General features: G+C 43.4%; 1 protein-coding gene across 1 annotated transcript in view; it reads left to right on the plus strand.

Annotated features, from left to right (window-relative positions):
• The window catches only part of GDAP2 (ganglioside induced differentiation associated protein 2), an 835060-nt gene that overhangs the window by 784426 nt on the left and 25175 nt on the right, over positions 1 to 25459 (plus strand). Inside the window, exon 13 of the mRNA XM_044071479.1 lies at positions 24419 to 24562. Within this exon, the coding sequence (XP_043927414.1) occupies positions 24419 to 24562 (144 nt within the window). The remainder of the gene's footprint in view (positions 1 to 24418; positions 24563 to 25459) is intronic.

Here is a 25459-nt window from a genome sequence, read left to right on the forward strand (position 1 = left end):
TGCCTTTATTAGTGGCTGGGATTTTGGTGTCTGTATTGAGGTTGACTTGCCTGGCCCCAGGGTTTTCAAAACCAAGTTTTTCGTTCTGATTTCAGCGTCAGTACTGACATGACTGCCAGGCTAGCAAGCTCTCTTGCAGTGGTTCCTATTGCTGCAATACCAACCCTTTGTGCTGGCACCACCTTTAAGTCTGGACCACTTTCTCCCAGAGCCCTTAGCCATGCCATTTGTTGTACAGCAGATCAGAGAGTCAGTTACTTTTGCATCACACCCGTGGGGGCATCTTCTCCTAAGAGGATGTCTTCCTCTGTTTTGGACTTCTGTCCCCAAATAAAGAAACTGAGAAATGCATCATGCAAGAGAAAGCAGCCAGACTGCCTAAGTGTCTCACAGCAGATGTTGATGGTAAGGAGGATGCCAACTCCTCAAAAGACCCTCAAAGTATGCATTGTGGGATGGCCCACTGACCAAGCATTGTACAAACCTTTCTTCGTTGATATCCTTGGGGTGGCAGCAAGGTGGCTTGGACCCTTATGTAGTAATCTCCACACCAAGAGGGCTGAGAGCATTTTTTGACCTACAAGGGAATGTGCTTACAGTCAGTGAGGCTTCCAAGCCTGACAGCTTAGTTTCATCAGCTGTCTTCAGGAGGGCTGCAGTCCCATGAAGCCCAGTAGTCCATCCCCATCTTCCATGCAAGGAGTCCAGAGTGGTGAGCAGGTTAGAAAGCTAGGTTTGTATATCCTCTACATTTATCATTTACAGGCCAGAGCTACCTGTTCCACTTAGTGGATTTCAAATGGTGGGAGAATGCACTAGATTGTTTAGCAGCCGCTAGATGGTACAGTTAAAGGTGAGTTTCTTTCCCAGTTTTCAGCCTGCATGGTCTGTGACCAACTTTTTGGTGCATGTTTTATATAATGCTGCTAGAATGGTTGGGAACCATGGGATTTGGCATATAAAGCCCTAATGGCCTAAGTTGTTTGTGTTCAAGTAGCAGTGTGGGAACTTGACAGTGCAGGCAGGGAGGATGAGCCTGAAGGATTGTGCTGGTGTAGAGTGGGAAAACAACCATACAGTGCTACTTGAAAGTGGGCAAGATGATTGTTTGTCAGTCCCTTGTGGACATGAGAAATGGTTCAGCAATCTCATTCATTGCACATCCCCAATCACTGTGTGTAATGAGCATGTGCAAGGACAGGGAATAAATAGGTTAAAATGCCCTGCCCCAGGATACTTGAGTCTCCAGTCTTTAATTAGAGTACATCCTGGGAAAATAGGAGAGAGAGGTAAACCTGACAATCAAGGAGTTAATGGGAGCAGCTGATGATCAGATGTTTCGGGACCAAAAATATCGCTAAAAAAAGATGTAGTTCAGAAGCAGCACACAACAAAAATTATCGGCAGTCTGATAGGCAATTCATTAACTACACTTTATATACATCTTCAGGATTGCATAGACCATGCAATCCCAAATAAAACCAAGACTCCTTCCTCAAGCAAAAAGAAACCAGTCTGGTGGACCCCGGCCGTAAGCAGACTATACAATAAAAGGAGGAGACTTATACAAAAAAAGGCCAAATCTCAAGTAGAAAAATCATCCCTAATCAGCATTAGTAAGAAATTGAGGGCCCTCATCAAGTCAACTAAAGCCAGTTTCGAAAAGAAGGTTGCCAAGGATGCCAAGGATAACCATAAGGCCTTCTGTGGTTACGTCAAAAACCTAAATGGCAACGTTCAGGTCTGTTCTGAGCTAGTACAAAATGGAACAAAATACACTGACCCCACTGACATTGCCAACATCTTGGCTGATAGGTTCAGTGCAAATCCCCCACCACCACCACCTACAGGGCCTATTACTATTCCAGGGGATTGTGTAACTCCAATTATTACTGATACGTTGGTTAATAAGGCTCTATCTAAAGCTAAAACCACTGCCTCCATGGTACCAGATGGTGTCCCAGGCTGTGTCATACGCGAGCTCCAAAATGAATTAACCCCGCATCTGAATACCCTGTTCAGTCTCAGCCTCTCGACAGGATATGTGCCCATAGAATGGCGCACAGCAACAGTGGTTCCGCTGCACAAGGGTGGGCCCACAACTGACCCTGGGAACTACCGACCAATAAGCCTGACCAGTCTGATCTGTAAGGCAATGGAGCAAATCATTATGGAACTCATAAATGGAGAGTTTGGGAACCTCCAAACACTTGATCCCACACAGTTCGGCTTCGTCAAGGGCAGATCATGCCTCCTGAACCTGGTGGACTTCTTTGAGACAGTTACTCAGGCTATAGATAAGGGAAAGGAGGTACACACTGCTTACCTTGACCTTGCTAAAGCATTTGATACCATTCCCCATTCGGGTATTATTGATAAACTCACCAACCTGGGCATAAACCCTTACGTCACAAGATGGATCGCAAACTGGCTCTCAGATCCCACAAAGTAAGAGTAGCGGGATCTATGTCCGAATCCAGACCAGTAGCGAGTGGTGTGCCTCAGGGCTCTGTCCTGGGGCCCCTCCTGTTTGGCATATACTTCTCAGAAGTACAGGCAAGCACTGAAGGGCTGTGGCTGACCAAGTTTGCGGATGACTGCAAACTGGGTGTTATAATAGAGTCTCCGGCCGACATGGATATCCTCCAGAAGGGCCTTAATGAGACTGATGCATGGTGTCAAAGCCATGGTCTCAAGCTAAATGCTAAAAATGCGTAGTAATCCCCTTTGGAAAAAACGGAGTACCCGCGAACTACCACATAGGAGGTAACCCCCTGAAATCTGAAGAAGTAATAAGGGATCTAGGGACCCAAGTAGATAGTCAGCTTTCCTTTGATAACCATGTTGCCAAGGTGGTTAGAAAATCCTTCTATGTGACCCATCTGATCACGAAAGGGTTCGCATCAAGATCTAAGGATGTAGTAGTGCCCCTCTACTCTTCCCTCATCAGACCCATTATTGAGTACAATGCACCAATTGGAATGTACCTGGCTAGGCATCTCCAGCAGCTGGAGAGACCACAGAGGTACCTCACTAAGAGGATTACTGGCCTCAAACAGTTGCCCTATGCAGCACGATTGAAAAAACAAGGCTTTTCTCTGTTGCATACTGCCTTCTCAGAGGCAATCTCTGTCTAACATACAGAGCCCTGTCCAACCCAGAACTGTTGAACATGCTCCATCTTAGCAAAACAAAATCTACTCGAGCTACATGCTCTAGGGATGTAAACCTCAGCACAACAATGAATAGAACATGCTAGAGGGATAGATTCCCTTCGCAAAGACTTTCCTTGCTATGGAACACAGTCCCGTTCTACATAAGACAGAGCCCCTCACTGTCACTCTTCAAGAGGAACCTTGACGAGTGGATGGGTAACAGAAAGTTCACACCAGGGATCATACCAACAGCTCTACTAGATAGGGGCCAAGGGTACTAGCTGCTAGATCAAGGGCCTAGAGAACTAACCAAAGGGGCGGTGTATACCGCACAATGTGGCTGGGCTAATATATGCCTTCGGGCAGATAGCCCAGTACCTACCTATGAAATAGGGTAACTTCCAAAAAGGTTGTGAACTCAGATGTAGACCTTCCACTGGTGAACAGCAGTAACTTTGAGGTCTTGTACAACTGTTCCTTTCTAGAGACATTCAGGGGCCATCTGTCCCTCCACTTGTCTAAGTATGAATCTTGTGTTACAGACAGGTGTATTAGGACTTTTTATCCAGTGGCTATAGAATTTCATAGACTTAAAATTATGTACATTATTATTCAACACATTTCTTAAATCAGTTTCACATAATTTTCCATATAATTGCAGTGCTGGATGGAGAGAGAGATTGAATGTACTAGAAATCTTAAAAGGGTCTGTAACAGGTGCCAAGTAGTTAAAAATTAACCTAAAATTAAGCTTTCTAGTATATTTTTTAATATTGATTAATACGTTAGCAATATTAGCATTCCTGGAAGGAACAAACGTCATACCTTTTGATAACAAGTCAATTATTTCAGTATCACTCACTCCAAATGTATAACTATACTTAAAAATCCCCACTGCTGTTATTTAAAATATTGCAACAAGCATTATTATAAAAACATTAACAGCATCCGTACAACATGAACTGCTCACACCCCTAACAGAAAAACTGCAATTGGAGATAGTGAACGATTTGTCCGCTTATAGTACATCTCCTAATAATGAAAGTTTACGGGCGCTATTAATGATGATGAATAATAAAGTACGTCATTTTAAGTCTAATATTTCATCTAGTGAAAGAGAGGAAATGGAACAACTGAAAAATCAGTGTTTAAAGATTATGAAGCTGGACATGGGGGAGGGATTGTGTTAATGGATCTCATGGAATGCAATAAAAGGATGTTAGGTATTCTTGATAGGGACGTTTATGCTTTAGTGAATATTGAAGTAAATCAGGCGTATAGAAAAATTAGAGTACAGATTAAGGACATGTTTATAGAAGGTTGAATATCTATAGTAGAATTCAGTTATTTAAGTATGCTTTCACCAATTGCACCTACAATGTTTGGAATCCCCCAATAGTCGATGGCAGAGGGTCTATAACTAGTGCCTGCGCAAAATTTAAAGGCACTAGTTTAGTTTAAAAAGGTTATTGAATGATGAAGAACAGGTGTGCAAGGATTTATGGAATTTTTGGGAAATAATCAGGTGGAATTTAATTGAAAAGATGTACTTGATCTATAGATGTTAAAGACCTTTATACCGTTACCCACATGAATTCGGTATGCAGTGGTTGACTAAGGTCTTGCTAGAGAAAAATATTGATCAAGAAAAAATTAACACATATAAGAAAATGCTTGAACTTATTTTGAAAAATAATTTAATCTACTTTGAGGGCAAGCATTGCCTGTAACTATCAGGGGTGGTAATGGGTTCCAGTTGTGGTTTGTTTGCAAATTTGGTCATGGTACATTGGGAGAAAGAATTAATTATGAATAGCATCAGTAAGGAGGCTGTCAGTCAGAGTTTATACGAGATACGTGAATGACATCTTTCTTATCTGAAAAGATTCAAAGGACAAGTTGGAGGAATTTTATTAATAGCAGCACTGAGTTTTTGTTTTTTTACTTTTCAGCATAATGATGAAAATATAGCTTTCCTTTATATACATTTAGAACAAATTTTAATGCTAAGACATGTATAGCTAATATTTATAGAAAACCTATGTACTCAGACATTATACTTCATTATACTAGTGCACATCCCCCACACCAAAGAAGAGCAATTCTAAAAGGACAATTGGTTAGAGCTGCCCGAATGGTTACTAGAGAATCTGACTTTTTGAAAGAGTGTCATCTAATGGAGAGTATGTTTCTACAAAGAGGTTACCCCAGAGTTATGGTTAGAAGGTTAAAGGGAAAAGTAATTTATAAAAGAAGAAACGGGCATTTCGACCCGATTTTATCAGAAGGACTTCAGAATTGTGTAGAATAATATTTATCATTGATGTTCATCGTGTTTCACTGTTGCAGTCATTACTCTTGGGTTATCCTGCCGGCAGGCTACCTGCAGTCGGCCTGAATTCCAAAGTCCTGGTCTGGCGTCTGTTGCTGTCACCTCTTCCCTAACGTCAATGCGCCAGGGGTATAAAAGATGTAGCCGACGCCATTTTCTTCAGTCTTTCTTGCCACGCGGTGCCTGAAGCAAAAGCAGTTTGCAAGTGCCGGTCGGCCGACTCCTGAGATTTTTAAATTCAAATTTCAGAACCAAAGTCTTCATTAAAGCTAAGTACCCTGTTGGGGAAACTTTTTTCTTGTTTCAGACCGATGTCAGAAAAAGTTAACAATTGTATTTTTTGTGGGAAGCAAATACCTCATAAGGATTTTCACTCTTACTGTATTCCTTGCCTAGGCCCTGACCACGACGTTGCTAGCTGTCGGCTTTGTGCTAGATTTAACCAACGCAGTATTAAGCGTCGGTTCGATTTTGCATTTCATTACTTTGGCTGAAGGTTTAATTATATAATGCCGGTGGAACAGCCGATGACCGGAGTTTACAAAAAACACAAGGACAAGGAAAAGGATAGGCCACCGAGGTCCAAAACCGACGAGGCCTCCGTTAGGCCAGTCACCGGTTCACCGGTTCTCAGTGAGGCACTTTCGCAGTCCCTGGCACTCGCTACCTCAGAGCCACAGGCCGCTTCTGACTCCCACGTGGAGCCGACTGGGCTTCTGGATACTCAAGGTATTGGACACTCTGAAATCATTCCCTCAGATGGGTCCGGAGCCACTGAGCAGGCATTGGCTTCTGAGGGAGTCTTTAGACCTACACAGTTATATGTTAAACCATCTTCAGCTTCAAAGACAAAGACTAAAGCGGCTCTAAAGACAAAGAAACAAGTACAGCATTCTCCTACTCAGACTTCCATGCCTAAAAAAACAGATGCTTAAAATGGCGGAAGACCTAATTACTTTGATCATGGGTTCTCATCCCCCTCCTGATAAGAGGCCTAGGCAAGAGACAGAATATGATTCTTCTGATCAGGTTTCTATTTCCTCTGATTCCTCTTCTGAACAGGATTATTCTCTTCCTCCCTATGAGGATTCTGATGCTGAAGAATCCATTCCTTCAGCCTCTCCTCCTGAGGATTATTCTTTTGGGGAAACCCTGCATACCATGAGGGAGCATTTCCACTGGTAGAGCCAAGATTACTCAGAATCTAGGAAAAGGCTCAGAGACTTTCTGCTACTTCCTCAGCACAGACCCCTTGCTATTCCACCTGTCGTAGACATTGTAGATGATGTTTTTTCAGAGTCCGGCCTGTCCCCTGACTCTTTAACCCCTGCACCTGCTAAGCCAGACATATACTACAGGGTCGCAGATTCTCATAAATTCCTATATAAAAACCCCGCTGCTGACCCAGAAATTATATCTCAGGGTCCCAAAGGGGTCAAGGCTTCCACTGCAGAAAACCCTGTCCCCTCTGATAGGGATTCTAGGGCACTGGACGGGGGGGAGTTTACACTTCTGCTACCTTGGCTGTAAGGGCTTTAAATTGTCAGTTTCATATGCTTACATATCAGCAATGCTTAATGTCACTGCTTAAACAGAAAATGTTGACAAATTCTGAATGTTCAGAGAACAAGGAAACGCATGATTTATTGCATGCAGCTGAACAAGTGGGAAAGCATACTTTGCAATGTGGTTATGATTCACTGGAGGCCTCTTGCAGGGCCGCTGTTGCAGGTCAGTTATTAGAAGGCATGCTTGGTTAAAGGAACAGAATCTGCCTGATCATGTTAAAGCAAAATTATTAGATGCTCCATTACAGCATGATACTTTGTTTGGTGCTAAAGCAGAAGAGGTGTTGAAGAAAATGGAGGATAAAGCGAAATCCATGCAGACAGGTAAGGATTTCTTACAGGTACAGCCACCCAGATTTAGCAGGAACTGGCCTTCAAAAAATTGGTCCTTTCCAGTGTCAGACAGGCCACAGAGAGGCAGATACAGACGTCCCAGAGGCAGATCTCAGCCCCAAGGCTCATACAGGCCTAAGCAATGGGGTACTCCTACCTCCAAAAGAAGAGAAGACAAATCACAACCTTACAGGAAACAGTCCCAATGACTTTCCTCTGCCAGATCCAAGCACTTCTCTTTTGGCAGCCCCCTTAGGGGGAAAACTAGCACTTTTTTCACCAAATTGGCAAATGAGTACCAAGACAAATGGGTCTTGAACATAGTGTCCCAAGGCTACGGGTTCCATTTTCACACCCTTCCAAGGGCAAAAGGTATGCCAGACCTGCCACACAATCAATGGGCAGAGGCACAAAAGCAAATTACAGCCCTCATGGATATGAGGGCCATTCAACAAGTACCCCAACAAGAGCAGGGGCAAGGATTTTACTACAGACTTTTCTTGGTGCCCAGAAAGGACAAAACCTGGAGACCAATACTGAACCTGTCTATACTAAACACGTTTCTGGAGGTTTCAGAATTCAAGATGTTGACTCTACAGCAGTTACTGCCCATGCTGGGCAAGAAGGCTTGGCTCGTAACTTTGGACCTAAAAGAGGCATACCTGCATGTCCCAATCAGGCAATCTTGCAGAAGATACTTCAGATTCATAGTTGGCTCAATGCACTACCAATTCTCTGCACTGCCCTTTGGCGTATCTACTACGCCCAGGGTCTTCACAAAATGCCTGGCACCAGTAATTGCATTTTGCAGACAGAGGAATTCAAATATATCCCTACTTGGATGACTGCCTTATTCAAGCAGAGAACAAAGACATTCTTCTAAAGCATCTGGCGTTTGTAAAAAGATTACTAATTTACCTAGGGTACACAGTAAACGAAAAGAAATCAAAACTAGTACCCTCTCAAGAGATAATATTCCTGGGTGCAAGCTTAAATACAACTGCCCAGATGGCTTATCTCATGCCAGACAAACAAAGGCAACTGACTTCTTACTTCAAAGAGTTGGCAACAAAGACCCAGTTATCTGCAAGGAAAATCCTGCAGGCCTTGGGCTTCATGGCATCCTGCATTCTACTAATTCCATATGCCAGACTGCATATGAGGAAACTACAATGGTATCTAAAAAGTGTTTCGACTCAGCATTGCCACAGCCTGGAGACGGTAATTACCCTCATTCCCTGCCTGCAACAGGAGTTCTGATGGTGGGCACAGGCCTGTCACCACAACAAGGGTCTGCCATTCACTTTACCCACAGCCAGACAGACACTGACAACGGATGCATCAGATTATGCCTGGGGGGCCCATCTGTCAGGAAAATGCATTCAGGGCATATGGCCTGCAAGCCAGATGCATCTTCACATCAATCAAAAAGAGATGCTAGCTGTTCAGAATGCCCTGACAGCTTTCAAGTATCTACTTCATCCAGGACAGCTACTGATAAAGACCGACAATACTACGGTCATGTGGTACATAAACAAGCAGGGAGGCACACATTCCTACCCCTTCTGCAGACAAGCAATGACCTTATGGGACACAACATTGACTTATCAAGTTCACCTGCAAGCACAATTCCTACCAGGAAAAACAAATACTCTGGCAGACGAACTAAGCAGAAACCTCATGGATCCCCACGAGTGGAAACTGGATCCACAAGTCTTCAGTGTGATAACAAGGAAATGGGGATGCCCAGACATAGATCTATTTGCCTCCCCTCACAACTGCCAATTGCAGAGATTTTGTACAAGGATTTATCACAAACAAGCATGGAGAGTGGACGCCCTATCCTTCAGCTGGAAAAATCTAACAGTATATGCCTTTCCTCCACTGCCTCTCCTTCCCAGGGTACTCCTAAAGGTCAGACAAGAGAAGCCAAAAATGATACTGATTGCACCAGACTGGCTATGCCAGCACTGGTACCCAATCCTAAAGAGCTTGTCTCAAGGTCCAACATGGATATTGCCTCAAACTTCTCACTTGCTGACCCAACAAAACAATCAGATCCTGCACAGCCAACTCAGGACCATAAATCTGGTAGCATGGCGGATAATGTAGCCATTCAGAACACTCCTCTTTCAAAAGCTGTTATGGATGTTATCTTAGAGGCCAGAAGGCCCAGTACCAGAAAATCCTATGCAGAAAAATGGAAGAGATTCTGTGCTTGGAACCAGGAACAAGGCATTGACACGTATGTACCAAATATCCCTCAGATTTTACAATACCTAACTGAGATGCTGGACAAAGGCCTTTCCTTTTCATCAATTAAGATTCATGCCTCTGCCATTTCAGCCCATTACAATACGGAACCACCTATCTTTTCTCATCCTTTAATAAGGCAGTACCTCAGAGGGGCCAAAAACATCAGGCCTCCAAGGAGAGCACCAATTCCGGCATGGGACCTCAATTATGTCTTGGAAAAACTCACACTGTCTTCTTTTGAGCCAGCCTCAACAGCTGATATAAAATTCTTATCCTGGAAAACAGCTCTGCTCCTAGCAATAACTTGTGCAAAACGAGTCTCGGAGTTACAAGCACTCATGGCTGTGGAACCTTTTATCATTTTTCATCCAGACAGGGTTTCTCTGAGGACAAACCCAACATTTATGCCTAAGGTGGTATCCAGTGTGGCCCTCAACCAAACCATTCACTTGCCTACCTTTTAGCCAAACCCACAGAACAAGGGTGAGAAAATTCTGCATTCTTTTGACATACACAGGCAGCTATGCTTCTACTTGGACAGAACTAAAGCTTTCAGAAAGACTGAGCAACTTTTAGTGTCATATGCTGCAGGATCACAAGGAAAGGCTATCTCAAAACAGACTATTTCTAAATGGATAGGCCATTGCATTAATTTCTGCTATTCACAGCATGGCAAATCAGTGCCTAAGGGCATTAGGCCTCATTCTACCAGAGCAGCAGCTACTTCAGCAGCCTTCCTTAGAGGAGTACCAACCAAAAACATCTTAAAGGCTGCAACTTGAAGTTCAGTGCACACTTTTACAAAGCACTACCACTTACCTCTTTACTCTAAATCCAGAGCAGGCTTTGCCACTGCAGTTCTGCAGGGCCTCATAGCCTCTCCTAATCCTATTTGGCCCAGCCACCCATCCTCAGCTTTGGGATTCAACGCAAGAGTAGTGACTGTAACAGTGAAACACGATGAACATAGTACAGTTGTGTATCTACCATAAATGTAGATGTTCGAGTGTATTCACTGTTGCAGTCCAGGTTATCCTCCCACCGTCCCCCTCTCTTTTGCTGGGGTTTATCTGTACTTCTCTATTTTATACAACCCATGTGGTGTATTTGCTTGTAGAGGAAGGAAATGTTTCTTTACTGCATGTATGTTTATTGGCATAATATATTTAGCCTACCCTTTTGGGGGCACCTGACATCTGGGGCAAGAAAAACTGAAGAAAATGGCGTCGGCTGCATCTTTTATACCCCTGGCACACTGACGTCAGGGAAGAGGCGACAGCAACCAACGCCGGACCAGGACTTTAGAATCCAGGCCGACTGCGGGTAGCCTGCCAGCAGGATAACCCAAGAGTAATGACTGCAACAGTGAATACACTCGAACATCTACATTTATGGTAGGTACACAACTGTACTTTCCTTTGTCATTACTTATAATATGGAAAGTGAATTAATAAGATGGATCATGTAGAAGAACTGGGTTATATTTAATGATGATGTTGAAACTAGCACGAAGTTAGGGAATGGTCCAGTTAAAGTTTATCAAAAGGGTAGTTAAAAACTTATTTGAGAAGCTCCACTGTGATTCCGGTTCTGGTGTAAAAGGTATTAAGTTTGGCTGTTGTCACTATTGTACATTTTTAAAAGTTGATGCCGATTTTACACTTGATAATAGACTAGTTAAGATGAAACACAAATCTGAGTTGTTTGACTTCATTCATCTTCAGCCTGTGGGTTTGGTACTAAAGCTCTAGGATCCGAACTCTGAGCTTCTCCCCTACCCATAATGCTTTGCTGTCCTTTCATCCCCTCAGATCTCATTTGCCATGCTTTGGCTAGCACTGGGATTACGTGTCTAAGCTCCTTGAGTGTCTTCTGAGTGTTTTTTTCTTTAACAATCTCATCTTTCTTTATTAGTTCTTTCCCTTCTAATTATCCTAAATTTTTATTCTTTTTTTGTTTTTTTTGGACCTTTTATAAACTTAGTTCCCTACCCTTCTCCATAGACTTACCGTCCCATTCTTCCTTTTTCTTTCCATTCCTTCTTTAAAAAAAGAAAAAAAAAATCCCTTGTTTTTTTTTTCTGCTTGCTGTGTGTTGTAGGAACCTTTTGGTTATGGTAGAATTGAAACTGTACGGTTTCAAAAAATGTGTCAATTGCGGACACAAAATCCCACTTTGAGATGTCCGCAGTGAGTGTGTGGTATGTCTAAGGTTTTCACATCTAGATTCTACCTACTCCATCTGTGCTGGCTTCAACCAGTGGGCCTTAACAGACAAGAGGAACAAATTGATCTTAAAAGGCCTGCTACCATCCACTGCCTCTGCCTCCGCTTCAACTTCTACTTCAGGGCCTCAACCTCCATCCAAGAAACATAAAGAGCACAAGCACTCACCAGAAAGGACTCTTAGTACATGTGAATCGCCACAGAAATTGTCAAAAACTTTGGATCCGATTGACTCTCCTCCGATTGTGATACAGGTTTCCCCTCAGCGCTGGTCTCAAAGTTTTTCACGGTTGCATCGAAGGCACAATCTCCTGTTCTGCAACCTTCCAGACCAGTCTCTAGAGCTCTGTCAGTTGCGTCATCCACCAGGTCATCCCGCAGTCTCTCTGAAACAAAGATAGACAGGCTGCTGGTAAAGTTTCCCAAGCACAAATCCAGCTGGGGGTTTTGCCCACTCTGTCCCCCTCGGGGTCCGTGAGCGATCAAACCTGTCTTTGCCCCAATAACTCCTCCTCCGATCCGACCCTTGTGTTCGAAGTTATTGGGCCCAAAGATATCTAGAGTCGAGACATTGGAGCCAACAGGTACGAGCACCTTTACTCATGACAGTTTACCTGACTGCCCCAGATCCGACAGTTTCAGAGCAGAGTGGTTCTCAGAGCCACAGCTTCAGAGTTGTTCTCAGAGCCACAGCTTCAGAGTTGAGTCCAAGGGGCTAATATCCACTGTGAAGTTTGTGGAGCTGTCTGTTCCCCTTGGGGCTTTGGCACTTGACAGCTCAGCTCTGAATCCAGACTCTAATACAGAGGCGGCACATATTCACCAGGCTTCTCCCTCGACAACCTCAGCTCCTGGGGTGGTGGTGTTGATTTCTTGTTCTCCCTCGGCATTTCAAATGGTGGAGTGGGTTCTCTCTGTGCCCAGAAGAGCCTCGACTCTCCCTGCTTTGGTGCCCTGTTTCTCCTCAGCAGATATTGTGCCTGAGACATCTGCTCTGTCACCTCTGTGACAGCCTACCTAGAGAGACTTCCAGACGGTTTCCCCTTTGGAATATTCTGTGTCTTCTGACACCTCCCTGGAGCACCCCGCCAAGGAGGTCCCTTGTTAGTATCATTGCAAATGGAGGCACTTGGATTCCCCATTGGAATCCCTCATGGAGGACACCAGTATCAGTGAAGGAGAAGGGTCCCCCAGGTCACCACCTCAGGATGTCGTCTTTGGAGACATCATAGAAATTCTTCACTAAAAAGGTCGTTGGTCTGCCCAAAGGCCTAATCCGGAGGAATCTGTGTTTCTAGACCTTTTGGGTCAGGTCCATCTACTTCTTGGGTGTTCCCACCTGCGGATCCCCTTATTGACCTTGTTTCTGTTAGGGCATGGAAGGAACTGGAAACAGTGGAATCCATTCCTAAGCACCCCAACAAAATCTTAAGCGCCCTTGCAGACAGACCCCATTGGACTTAAGGGTATTCTTGTTGATGCCAAGGTGGTTGCATAGCCACCAAGAAGGAGCTGGCCCAACAAAGCTGCACTGTCCATCCCCCTAGTAGGGAGTCTAGGGCTTTGGACAGATTTGGTAAGTGGGTGTATGCTTCAGTCACTTTTCGCATTGCAAGTGCTGAAATATTTGGCACATGTAAACAGACTGCAGCAGGACTTAGTCAAGGAATGCTCTAATTCTGCCCCAAGGTCCATCTCTGCTGAGGAACAGAAAACCTTTTCCTCCAGAATGGCCACCCTACAGTCCATATCCAACAAGTCCATTGGGCTAATTTCTCGTGCTGCAGAAGGTACCTCAAGGGTAGCCGGGTCAGGCATCACTATCAGATGCCACGCCTGGATGCAGCTGTGTGATTTCTTGGAATCTTTCAAGGCATCCTTCACTAACACCCCTTTTGATGATCACCTTTGTTTGGCCCTACTGTCAGAGATGCACTCTCCCAAAGTGAAAAGGATGGAAAGACCTTGTATGCCTTCTGAATCCACTTTGCTACACCACAATGGCCCTTCTCCAGGAACCAGCGTGGAGGTAAAAACTTGTAGTTTTGAAAATGTCAAGGTCCTTTTCAGGATTCACTGGGAGATTTTTCCTCCAGAGGCAGAGGTGGAAATGGCACCAATGGCAGAGACTGCTCTCTGGGCAGAGGCGGTCCAATGACCCACTGGTCTTGAGATACTTCTGACAGGCCCAGTCAGTGATCCTGAAGGATTGCCCGACTGCTCTTCTCTGGAGGCAGTCTGGGGATGTTTGTCTTTACACCCAGCAGCCTGGAAAGCCATCACAAACTATTGTTTGGTGTTAAATATCATATCCAGAGGTTATTGCATGCCGTTTTTCCAAAATCCGCCCCAAGCCAGGAACTTTCCCGATGTTCCACCCAATCAGAGGGGAGCTGAAGTCTTGGAGATTTCAAAGCTGCTGAGAAAGAGTTATCCAAAGTGTCCTCCAAGACTAGCCTGGATCGGGCATCTACTCCAGATTCTTTAACAAAAAAAAAATGTATTTACACTTTATATTCAGCTGCTTTTACTGTAATTGTGTTCATCCTACTTTATTACCTTATTTTGCCTTGCTGCTTGCTCTTAAGTGTTGAAGTGCTCCTATTCTGCTGTATTTATTACTGCTTGTTATTAGCCTATTAAATTTGTCTGTTATTCTGACCCTCTTAGTTTTGGTTTTAGCAGTTGTGCTTCAGGCCAGTTATTTTACATTTAATAAGGTTTTTGTAGTCTACACTGTAGTGGACAAACCCTTATCAAAACCCTCTCTCCATAAGTCCATCCAAGTTTCAGCACACTATGTCTGGACAATTCCCATCCATTTCTCCTGCCATCCTAGTCGACATGGGCATACTGAGACAGTGTAGCAACTGCCTCATGTTCACTGACAACCCTCTTTTCCTAGCACATAATTCTTCTACCTGCACGAAATGCATCTATATCAGTAACCTGGTATCCATGCTCTCACTCCACAGTCAGTACTCCTGGCAAAGAGGAGATTACCAGCATGAACACTACACCACCCATCTAGCGATATAGATGCTGATGTCTAGCTTAGTGAGTTTTTCTGCGATTCCTGGGTGGGGAATGGTATCAAAGGCCTTGGCCAGATCAAGGAAGGCTGTATAAATTACCTTGCCTTCATCCTCAGCTCTAGCCAAGCACAACACACACTCATCTATGCAGAGGTCCTCAATAAAAACTGACATAAACAGCAGATACCTCCAAAACACACTCACAAACATTCCACACAGCGCCAAACACATCACAGACAGCAGACAACACACCAGTGTCTCACAAACACTGCCTGTAAGACATGACAGTAAGCTCACACAGCCAGTAAGGCACAACAATAAACCAAACGTACTAGTCATTGTCGACTCAATTGTGAGAAAACTGATGTTCCCCTCACTAGGCCCGACAAGGAGATCACAGTCAGTTGATGTCAGGTGCCAGAATCCACCACATCACGCACGCATCTAAGTCTCTCCACAACAGGTACAAGTATGACTTTGTCACTGTTCATGTTGGTGTGAATGACTTGAGACGTGCCTCCCTGGACTATATGAAGAGAGACATGATTGAGCTCTTAGTATGTGTCCCAGGCAGGTATGATCCTAGCCCTATGCAGCATCCTACCTTCACCAATAATACCACAATACCAACAAAAAATAATTGACTTCAAAAATTGGCTTAGTTTTTGGTGTCATTCCAAGGATACAATATCTGTCTGCCTGGGATGATGTGGTTAAACAGGCCTCGATGCTTCACCGGAGATGGCCTCCACTTGTCTCCCCTGGGATTCAGAATTCTGACCAAGGCTCTTGCTTCCCCCATTGTGCCTTTTTAGGCACTGTCCCAAAGACAAATCTTCCAACATAAAAGATCTGTCCAAAAGCAAACTGAAGGCCATGCTGCTTAACACTAGGAGCCTTAACCTGAAAATGCAGTCACTGGAGGCTCCCCTCACACTGTAAGATGTTGACTTCTGTGCCGTCATGGAAACTTGGTTCAAGGCTGTGGAGAGCACCCCTGCCTTACTAGGCTATACCTCATTCCACACATTCTGACCCCAAAATGAAGTCGGGATGACTAAGGGTGGTGAAGTTTCTCTTTTCATTAATGACAGACACACCTCCAGACTAGGTTGCCAGCATGATGCACTAGAACTACCCCAGATGCAACTGACAATTGGCGAGACACCCATCCAAGTTATAGCCAGCTATAGACCCCCTTCTTGACTCAGGATATCCACTCTGTCTACCTGCACCTAGTTGACTCCATCAAGGTACCCCCCTACACCCTGATCCTTAGTGACTTCAACTGCCCCCCCATAGACTGAGTGAACTATTCCTGCTCTAATGCCACATACCCAACGATTCCTTGACTTCATCAGTTCTAACACAGTAGACCAGCTTGTCTCATCCCCCACAGAGGGGAGCTAACATTCTAGACTTGGTTTTCACCAACATGGGCAACCGCTGTACCACACCCAATAGTAAGTTCTTCCTGGTGATATCAGACCATCGGTCTGTCTCATTCGGAGTGTTTATCCCATTCAACCCCCCTCCCAGCCATAATCAAGCTAAAAAACTTCTCAAAAGCTGACTACAACCTTCTAAGGAAGGGTATAAGTAGCTTCACTCTACCACCCCCCTCAGAGGATGCAGACAAATATGCTGAACAGTATGCCAGTGCAGTATACAAGTACTTTTACAACTGCATGGACTCAGCCATACCCAACAGACCTAAAACCTGTTCCTCAAGGAAACCCAAACCTATCTGGTGGACATCCTCTATCAAGAGGCTTTAAAACAAAAGGAATAAACTGTTGTCCACGGGTAAAAAGGCAGAAATTCACAACTGGAAAAACTCCCTCCTTAGCCTTAACAAGCAAATTAGATCATTAGTGAAAACCTCCAAAGCCAATTATGAATCGAAACTAGCCTCTGAAACGAAGGCTAACCACAAAGCCTTTTTCAGTTACGTCAGGAACCTCCATGGCAAAGCCCAGGTTTATTCCGAATTAGTTAATAATGGTGCCACTTACACTGATCCTGTAGACTTAGCTAACCTGCTAGCAGATAGGTTCTGTGCAAACAGCATCCCTCTGCCCCCCCAAAGGCCCATTTGACATCCCTGATACTTGTCCTGCACCTCATATCTCCATAGATCAAGCATTAAAGGCCCTATCCAAGGCAAAGAACACCGCTTCCATGGGACCTGATGTTATCCTAGGCTGTATTCTGCACCATCTCCAGCAAGACCTAGCCTCGCCATTGAGCAACTATTCAACCACAGCCTAATTACAGGCTTCATTCCAGCAGAGTGGAGAGCTGCCATTGTCATCCCCTTGCACAAAGGTGGTGTAACTACTGACCCTGGAAACTATCGCCCCATTAGCTTGACAATTCTGATCTGTAAGGCCATGGAGCGTATCATTATGGACCTCATAAACAAGGACATTGGCAATATCCAAGCACTTGACCCCCACCCAATTCAGATTCTTCAAGGGCAGATCTTGCCTTTTGAACCTGGTTGACTTTTTTGAGACTGTCACCAAGGCACTGGATGAGGGAAAGTCAGTATGTACAGCTTACTTGACTTGGCCAAAGCTTTTGACACAATTCCCCACTCTGGTATCATCAGAAAGCTAACACAACTTGGCATAAATCCCTGTCTCATCAGGTGGGTGGCCAACTATCTCACCAATAGGACCCACAAGGTCAAAATAGGTGCTTCCACCTCCCACAGCAAAACTGTCACTAATTGTGTTTCCCAGGGATCTGTCCTGGGACCCCTACTGTTTGACATCTACTTCTCAGAGGTCCAGGCAAAGACAAAAAAACCTGTGTCTCACTGTAATTTGGGTGCTGTCATTGACTTCCCATATGAAGTTAACTTACTACAAGAGGACCTCACAGAAACAAATGACTGGTGCCAAAGTCATGGCCGTAAGTTAAACACAAAAAAATGTATCATCTATCATACCATTCAGCAAAAACATGGCCCCTACTGATTACCACATCAATGGCTACCCCCTAAGCACACAGCCTGTGGTGAGAGACGTGGGTACACAGGTTAACAACAATCTCACATTCGACCATCATGTAGTGGCAGTGGTCAGAAAAGCCTTTTACTTGGTTCATCTCATAAGTAAAGGAATTGCATCCAGAAAAAAGGTTATTACCTGTCTGTATTTCTCCCTGATTAGGCCAATAATTGAGTACAATGCCACTTTGGTATGTACCTCTCCAAACACCTGTACCAACTGGAAAGGCCACAGAAATACCTCACAAAGAGAATCCATGGCCTCCAACACCTGTCCTATGTGGACAGGCTCAAATCACTATCACTCTATGCAGTCTCGTACAGATTGCTCAGAGGTGATCTATGTCTCCGCCTACAAGGCAATCTCAGAACCTGCTCTATTAGAGATGCTCCATATCCATAAGTCTAACTCCTTGTACATTACCCGATCAGAAGGCCTAAATCTAATATGTGACATTAACAAAACCTGCTGGAGAGACAGGTTTGTCTCCCAGAGGCTGCCCCATCTCTGGAATAGACTCCCATAGACGTCAAACAAAGTACGTCACTGACCTTCTTCAAGCGCAGCCTTGATAAGTGGATAGGAAATCACAAATTTGTCCCAGGGGTTCCACCTGTGTCCCTCATTGACAGGAGCAGCAGGTGATGATTGAGGTTTCTTTTTGTGGGATAAAATGTTGGCTAGGCTTGTAAGGGTCATTAGCCAAGTAATCTCCTATGATCCTATGAAAAAGACGGGGAACTTCAGACCCATTTTGGCTCTCAACAAATCAGTAGCCAAATCAAAGTTCCAGATGGTCATGATTCAGTCCATTCTGCTCTTCCTGCAGAAGAATGATTGAATGTGCTCTGTAGACCTCCAGGATGCACACTGTCACAGCTGGGAGCCAGTCACTACCAGTTCAGAATACTTCCCTTTGGTCTCACCACAGCCCTCAGGGATGTTCACCAAATGTATGGCAGTAGTGGCAGCTCACCTGAGACTGCAATGATTCTATGTGTTTCCCTACCTGGACAATTGGCTCCTCACTGCTTCCACCAGACATCATCTCTTCCAAGCCAGGGACTACCTCTTTCAGGTAGCCTCAACCTTGGGCATCTCCATGAACCTGAAAAAGGCACAACTTCAACCAGTCCAACTGGGTAGACTTCATCGGAGCCCATCTGAACACAGCACGTTGTTTAATTTTGCTTTCTCTAGACAGAATCTCCAACTTAAGACTGCATATCAAACAGGTCTTGGATATTCCTGCTCCCTCGGCTGGTCTTGTCCTCAGGGCTCTGGGTTCCATAGCTACCACCATTACTCTTGTTCCAGTAGCATGACTTCATATGAGAGTACTTCAGTGGACCCTGGCGGTCCAGTGGTCTTTAGCGTCATACCTACTAAGTCACCCAATCAAGTTATCTCGAGTATACAGGGTATCCCTTGTCTAGTGGCTCCAGTCAGAGGTTCTCCAACAAGGTCAACCCTTTACCCCCCCCCCAGGGGCCACAGTGACCACAGACACTTCCCAGTTCAGTGGGGGGGGGCATTATCTGGGTCAAACGGCTCAAGGCACGTGGTCCCATCTCGAGACCAACTTGCATATAAATGTCCTGGAGATGAGCTGTGCTTCTGGAATTGCAAGAACTTCATTCCTCTCCCCCTGCCGGGACCATTGCAGTTCAAACAGACAACATGTCAGTGTTCGGTGCATCAACAAACAGGGAGGAACCAAGTCTTACCCATTGTGTCAAGAAGCCATGAGGTTGTGGTAGTGGGTGAACTCATCCAACCACTTTTTACTGGCAAAAAACACATTATAGGGAAGTCAGACATCCTGGTGGACAAGCTCAGGAAAGCCATTAGCAATTTTGGTATCACCATTGCCATTCTTGTAGCCATTATAGACATAAACCCTTTGTACTCATGGTTTAAAACTGAAATGGGCTTGTGAAGCTGGTTCTGATGGGTCTTTAGCATATTAGGAATTACAGCCACCACTGCTTTCTAGGATGTTCGTGCTTCTCCTCCTTTTAAAAATACTTTTAAACAAAACCTCCCATATCTTTTATCACTTTCTTCCCTCCTAGCTTCCAGACTTGCACCAGAATACCATATATTCTTGGAGACTTACCTTCAGATTGGTTATACATCACCATTTTTATCTCCCTTTCTCCTACCTTAACTATTAATTGTTGAGCCTCCTCTACCTATAACTTTGGCATGTTTAAGTCTTCCATAAACATTTCCATTTGTGCTGTTTCTTGATTTCCCCACTTCTCTGCTTATACAAATTTTCAAAAAATTCCCTGAATTATCTCTAATACTGCTACAGGATTTCTGGTTATTTCTTTTGTTATAGGCTCTCTAAGTTTTTGTGCTCTGGGATTATTATCAAGAACAGTTGCTTAATAGCAATCTTTCTAAATGCATGCATATTGTCCAGGTACACTTAGTTTCTCCTTAGTACTTTGCAATTGCACCTCTTCTTGTTCTGTGAGGAAAAAGTCCACCTGGGCATTCCCAGACTTGGAAAAAACATATGACAAGGTCCCAAGAAATCTCATTTGGCAAGTCCTGAGATTATTTCGAAGTTCTGTAAAGGTTGGTGTTAGTGCAGGCTATGTACAAGGACCCAATGATGCAAGTGCAAACAATGTTTGAAATTCTGGAGACATTCTCAGTGGCAGTGGGGGTGCGTCTGTGTTCGGCTTTGAGCCCACAACTGTTCATACTTGTTATGGACTACATTTGCAAACAGCTTAGATAGGACAGGTCACCAAAGCTGCTGTATGCCAACAGTGGCGTTACAAGCAGATTCTCAACAGGAACTGCAACAAGTGATAGTGGAATGGAATGCAAAACTGAAGGTGAATGGAATGAAACTGAGTACAGACAAGACAGCTGCCATGGTAGGTCATGGTAGAAAATAGGAGAAATTGAAGAAGCTGAAAATTGAGATAGAAGGAAAATAGGGGAACAGGTTAACATTATCAAGTATCTGGAAGTAGTGGCAAGGACAAGGGAAGTTTGAATGAGGACTCATTCTCAGCCTCCTTCTGAGATAGTTTTTATGTTATATGAGTGAACTGGAAAAGACTGTTGTGTGACAAATTAGAATAAAGGCTAGAATCGGACAGGCTGCAGCCAGTTGGCACAGGGTGTCGTGGATAATGCATGAAGAAGAATGACAAGTTGAAAAGTAAGATGTGCATAGCAGTGGTGCAACCAGTACTTCTGTATGTGTTAGAAAATTGGGCAGTGAAGGCAGAGCAGTTTTTGGGATCTAGAGGTAATGGAAATTAAGTGACTGACACAGGTGGTAGGGAACATATTTTTGGACAGATGAAGAAATGACATCAGAGCAGAAGCCAGGGTAGCTCCAGTTGTAGCCATCAAAGAGAACAGATTAAGGTGGTTTGGATAGATGTGTAGGAAAGGAGATGATGATTTGGGAGAGACAAGATGGCAAGAATATACAATGATGTTCAGCAAAGAGAGTGATTGCATGAGAGAAGACCTGTGATGTCAGGCATGACTGTTGAAGAAGGCAAGAGAGTTGCATTGGCTCTAGAAAGGTGGCCACAGTTGATATGACACCTCATCCCTGTGTAGAACATTGAGGTGGATAATGACAATAATGACGACCAGCAGCCATGAATCAGTATATTAAACAGAAGTCCGGCAAGTTCTTAAATTGTAGTAGAGTCAGACACTTGAAAAGTACAATAATAGTCTTTAAGTAACTGGTGTTAAGCATATTTTAAGTAACTTCAAAATATGTGTCAGTGTAGTTTGCAGTCTGCTACTCTTTGAGGTACCAGACTATGAATTTTACACAATCATTTGTAAGCTGCTTAACTAACACTTGCATTCTAAATCAATCAAAAGTTCTGAATAAGCAATTAATTCCAAAAGGCAATGCATTTTGTTTAAATTAAAAAAAATGATGTTAAGTTCAGCTGAAGTTGTAAAACAAGCTGTCTAGGACAAACCATCTCACAGCTCCTGCCTGTCATTCTCAGCCTCCTTCTGAGATATTGTTTTTATATTATATGATTGAACTGGAAAAGACTGTTGTGTGACAAACTAGAATTGCTGTTGCATGCCCGTCATTGAAGTTCAAGTGCTTGGTGGTAGAGGCCGTTATTTCCATACTTATCAACATCATTACTCAAGAATTCTGAACAAAGCCAAAAGTAATTGGAATGGGGAGGCAAAGGCCCAAATTCATTAACATTTAAGAATGTTACTCCAATTCACTTTAAAAGTTAGTAGAATTACAGTTTTTTCATTAGCATTCATAATCCAAACAATAAGTATAAACCTCTATTGTCTGGCATTGTTGATGACTGTAACTTTCACTGACTCACAAGAAAATCACAAAAGTTATAGGGAACGGGGCAAAATGTGGGACAGTTGAGTGGTGTGGTTATTTCTTTTGTATCTATTAGTTTGCTATCAAATTACAAAAATTGTCACTGCTCTGGTGGCATAGAGGGATTAAAGCCCTGATTACTATTCAGCTGACTAGATTTGATTAGCAGCTCGTGCGACTGATGGAGTGGCAAGGTGGAATGGGTATGGCAGTTCTAATAGGCAGGGTGCTCACTGATTATGCTCCTTAAGAGAATAAATAGTCCAAAGAGGGGAGTTGCCATCAGACACAATCAATGAGCATGAGGGGCAGGGAAAGAAAAATGGGTAGGGCATATAAAGGAAAAAGCTCCAACCAGACAGAAGCACGGACAGCCAAGCTCCCAGGATGCCCTTAAGATCCAGAACCAGCCGAACAGTACTAAAGTAACTCCGGGGGGAAAGGATGATGGCGAGCAGGCCCACCGTAGACATGGGGCACTGGGGACCAGGCCAGTGAGATGAGGTCTGAGGAAACAAGAAAAAAATATTTTACTTTCCAACATGGCCTTTCAAAGTTATTCTAGTAGACCTTTACATAATGTCAGTGCTTTGCTAATGTAATGAAGGAAGCATTTGTTGGTTTAAACAGTAGTACAGTGTGTTAGGAGAGCCTTGGAAATTTGGAGGTTACTTCCGTTTATAACCTCCCTAGATTTTGTGTTGGGGTGCCAATAATTTTAGAAGATGGGTGTGGAAGACAGGGCTACTTAACAGGAGTGCCTGCAGGACTGGAAAATCAGCAGGAAGCAATGTACTGTATGTTTCTTTTATCAATAGTCTAGGTTTTAATGTTCATTTTCTGTGGGTTAGGACATTTGCTGTGGCTGTACTCAAAAATGCATTTAGTGCTGAAGTTGAATTACTGATTGCATGGCGAATAATATTTTGTACTTTGAGTTCTCCTGAGGTATTCAATGTCCTCATCTTTTAGTTAGCTAGTTCGAAGCAAAAGTGAGGGCTGCAGCAGGATTCTGGGGGAAATTAGAAATATTTTGTATTTTGGAGATAAATGAAGCTACTTGAGAATGATTTTTCCAAACCTCGACTGTATATTACATTGTATTTTTTTTAATTGTATAACACAGTCCAGTCACCCCCCACCCCCACACACCAAACCCCCCAAAATAAGTTTTAAATTTTTCCTGGTTTTGGAAGTGTCTTAATCGTATGAAAGGTGGCCATTACCATGTTTTTGGTTTGCCTCTCCTTGAATTCTTTCAGTATGTCTAGAGCATACATAAGCCAGTGTTGTTTACATTTTGTTAACTGGGTTGCCCGTCTGGGTTGAGGCTTGTTTTCAGTGGTGATGATTTGCTCAGAGCTGCATAATAAGCAAATGGAAACTGAAAGATTCAAACCTAGGATTACAGTATTAATCTTCTTTGTTACTTCTAGCTTTATTCTTGTACACTAATCTGATGGTGAATTTCTGTTAACGACAGTTTTGCTTAATCTGACATCCGTGCTGCATGACCAATGAAGAATGATGCTGTGTTATAGATTTGGTTAGCCTTTTTACACAATGCGTTACTAAGCAGTAGTAGTCTCCTGATCTCACAGTGGTTTCAGTGCATTAGCATTTAAAGGAGATTAGGATAAATGTCAAGGTTAAAAGGATGCAGTAAATGCGGGCTAATGGAACTATATGGGTTGTGATGAAGTATTGATATGATATTCAGTTGTACTAGTCAAGTCTATCCCCACCCACAAATTCATCCTGTATTTCGGTAGGGTTGCAAATACTGTGAATTGCAGAAATATGATTGTAAGAATTCTACCCATGCTGTAGGGGCAGGTCACCAACAAATATAACTTTGTATGCAGGTTTTTAAACATGATTCAAAGATTTGGTATGTATGCACAACAAGCATGTTCCTGTTCATCTCGCCCTACTCCTTCTGCTGTCCCTTTCCTTCCATTCCATGTTTTACTTTGTTTATAGCCCCATCCACCCACTCATTTCTTCTGTATTCCTGTTGTGGGTTGTCTTATTTTATACTTACAAAAATGCAGTAAATGAAAAAAATACATTTATAATGCATGTGCTGTGACGCTGTAGTCACCTAACTACTTTTTTTTTTCCCTTTTGCTAGGTTTCAACATGGTTTTTTACAACCTTTACAGTCTCTGGATTGAAGGAAAAGGTCCACCAGGTGGAGAGTCTCCGACAGTTGTATGCATGTATATCTCCAAATCAGATAGACATCCCACCTTTTGTATTGGATTATGATTCCAGGGTAAGAAAATGCGACGCTTATGAAACTTGTATATCATAAAATGTCACCTGGTGTTTAAACAACCACTTTTTCTTTCTTTCTCTTCATCACAAATGTGGCTGCAGTGCTTTTCTCCCTTTCTGTTAATTTGTTGGATCAGGTCTTCTACCATACTCTGACTAGTAGAGTAGGGTATTGAGACAAATCTTTCATGTCTGTTAATTTCTCCATCTCAACACCCTAAATCTCACTTATGCCTAATTGTCTTAGAATATATATTACCTATATGATCATTTGCATCCCTAACTAAAAATGTCCAGTTTGAGGTCTGACTGCTTTGAGTTTAATGTTTAGGCTGTAACAGACTCATGATTTAAGCCAAAATATTCCCCGTTTGTCACTCTTTCAGTTCCTGCCATGTCAGAATGTCATGCCAGGAGACAGAATTGGTAGTGGAGTCAATTTTATTAGCCAAAACTCTTCGGAGCAGCTTGATTACAAATTTACTTAGTATCTTAGATGTCTTCATATGCATACACAGGCAAATGAGAGAGAGACATGTAGCATGCACTTCATAACCATTGCAGACCCAGAGTAGCTGAAGACTAATTTTGGAAATTACAGTATTTTTCATTTTGCTTTCATTTATACCCCTTCTTTCAGTCACCTATATCTCAGTTACCCTCTCTTCAGGCTCCTACAAATGGTCAAGCATTACAGCTTTAATAGCATTCTAAATGATTTTAAACTGATTTGGTAGTAGTAGTAGTCTCCAGTTCATATAGTTTCTTAACTAAAGAAAGTCTGACTTCTGCCCTGCCTTTGTGGTGCAGAGGGATGAAACCTGGAGTATGGCCCAGATGATCCATGTTCATTTGACAGCATGAGCACTGGGAGGATGGGCCATGGAGGATGGGA

This window comes from Protopterus annectens, chromosome 5.part0 (assembly GCF_019279795.1).
Source record: "Protopterus annectens isolate FY-2018-M chromosome 5.part0, PAN1.0, whole genome shotgun sequence".
Classification (NCBI taxonomy): domain Eukaryota; kingdom Metazoa; phylum Chordata; order Ceratodontiformes; family Protopteridae; genus Protopterus; species Protopterus annectens.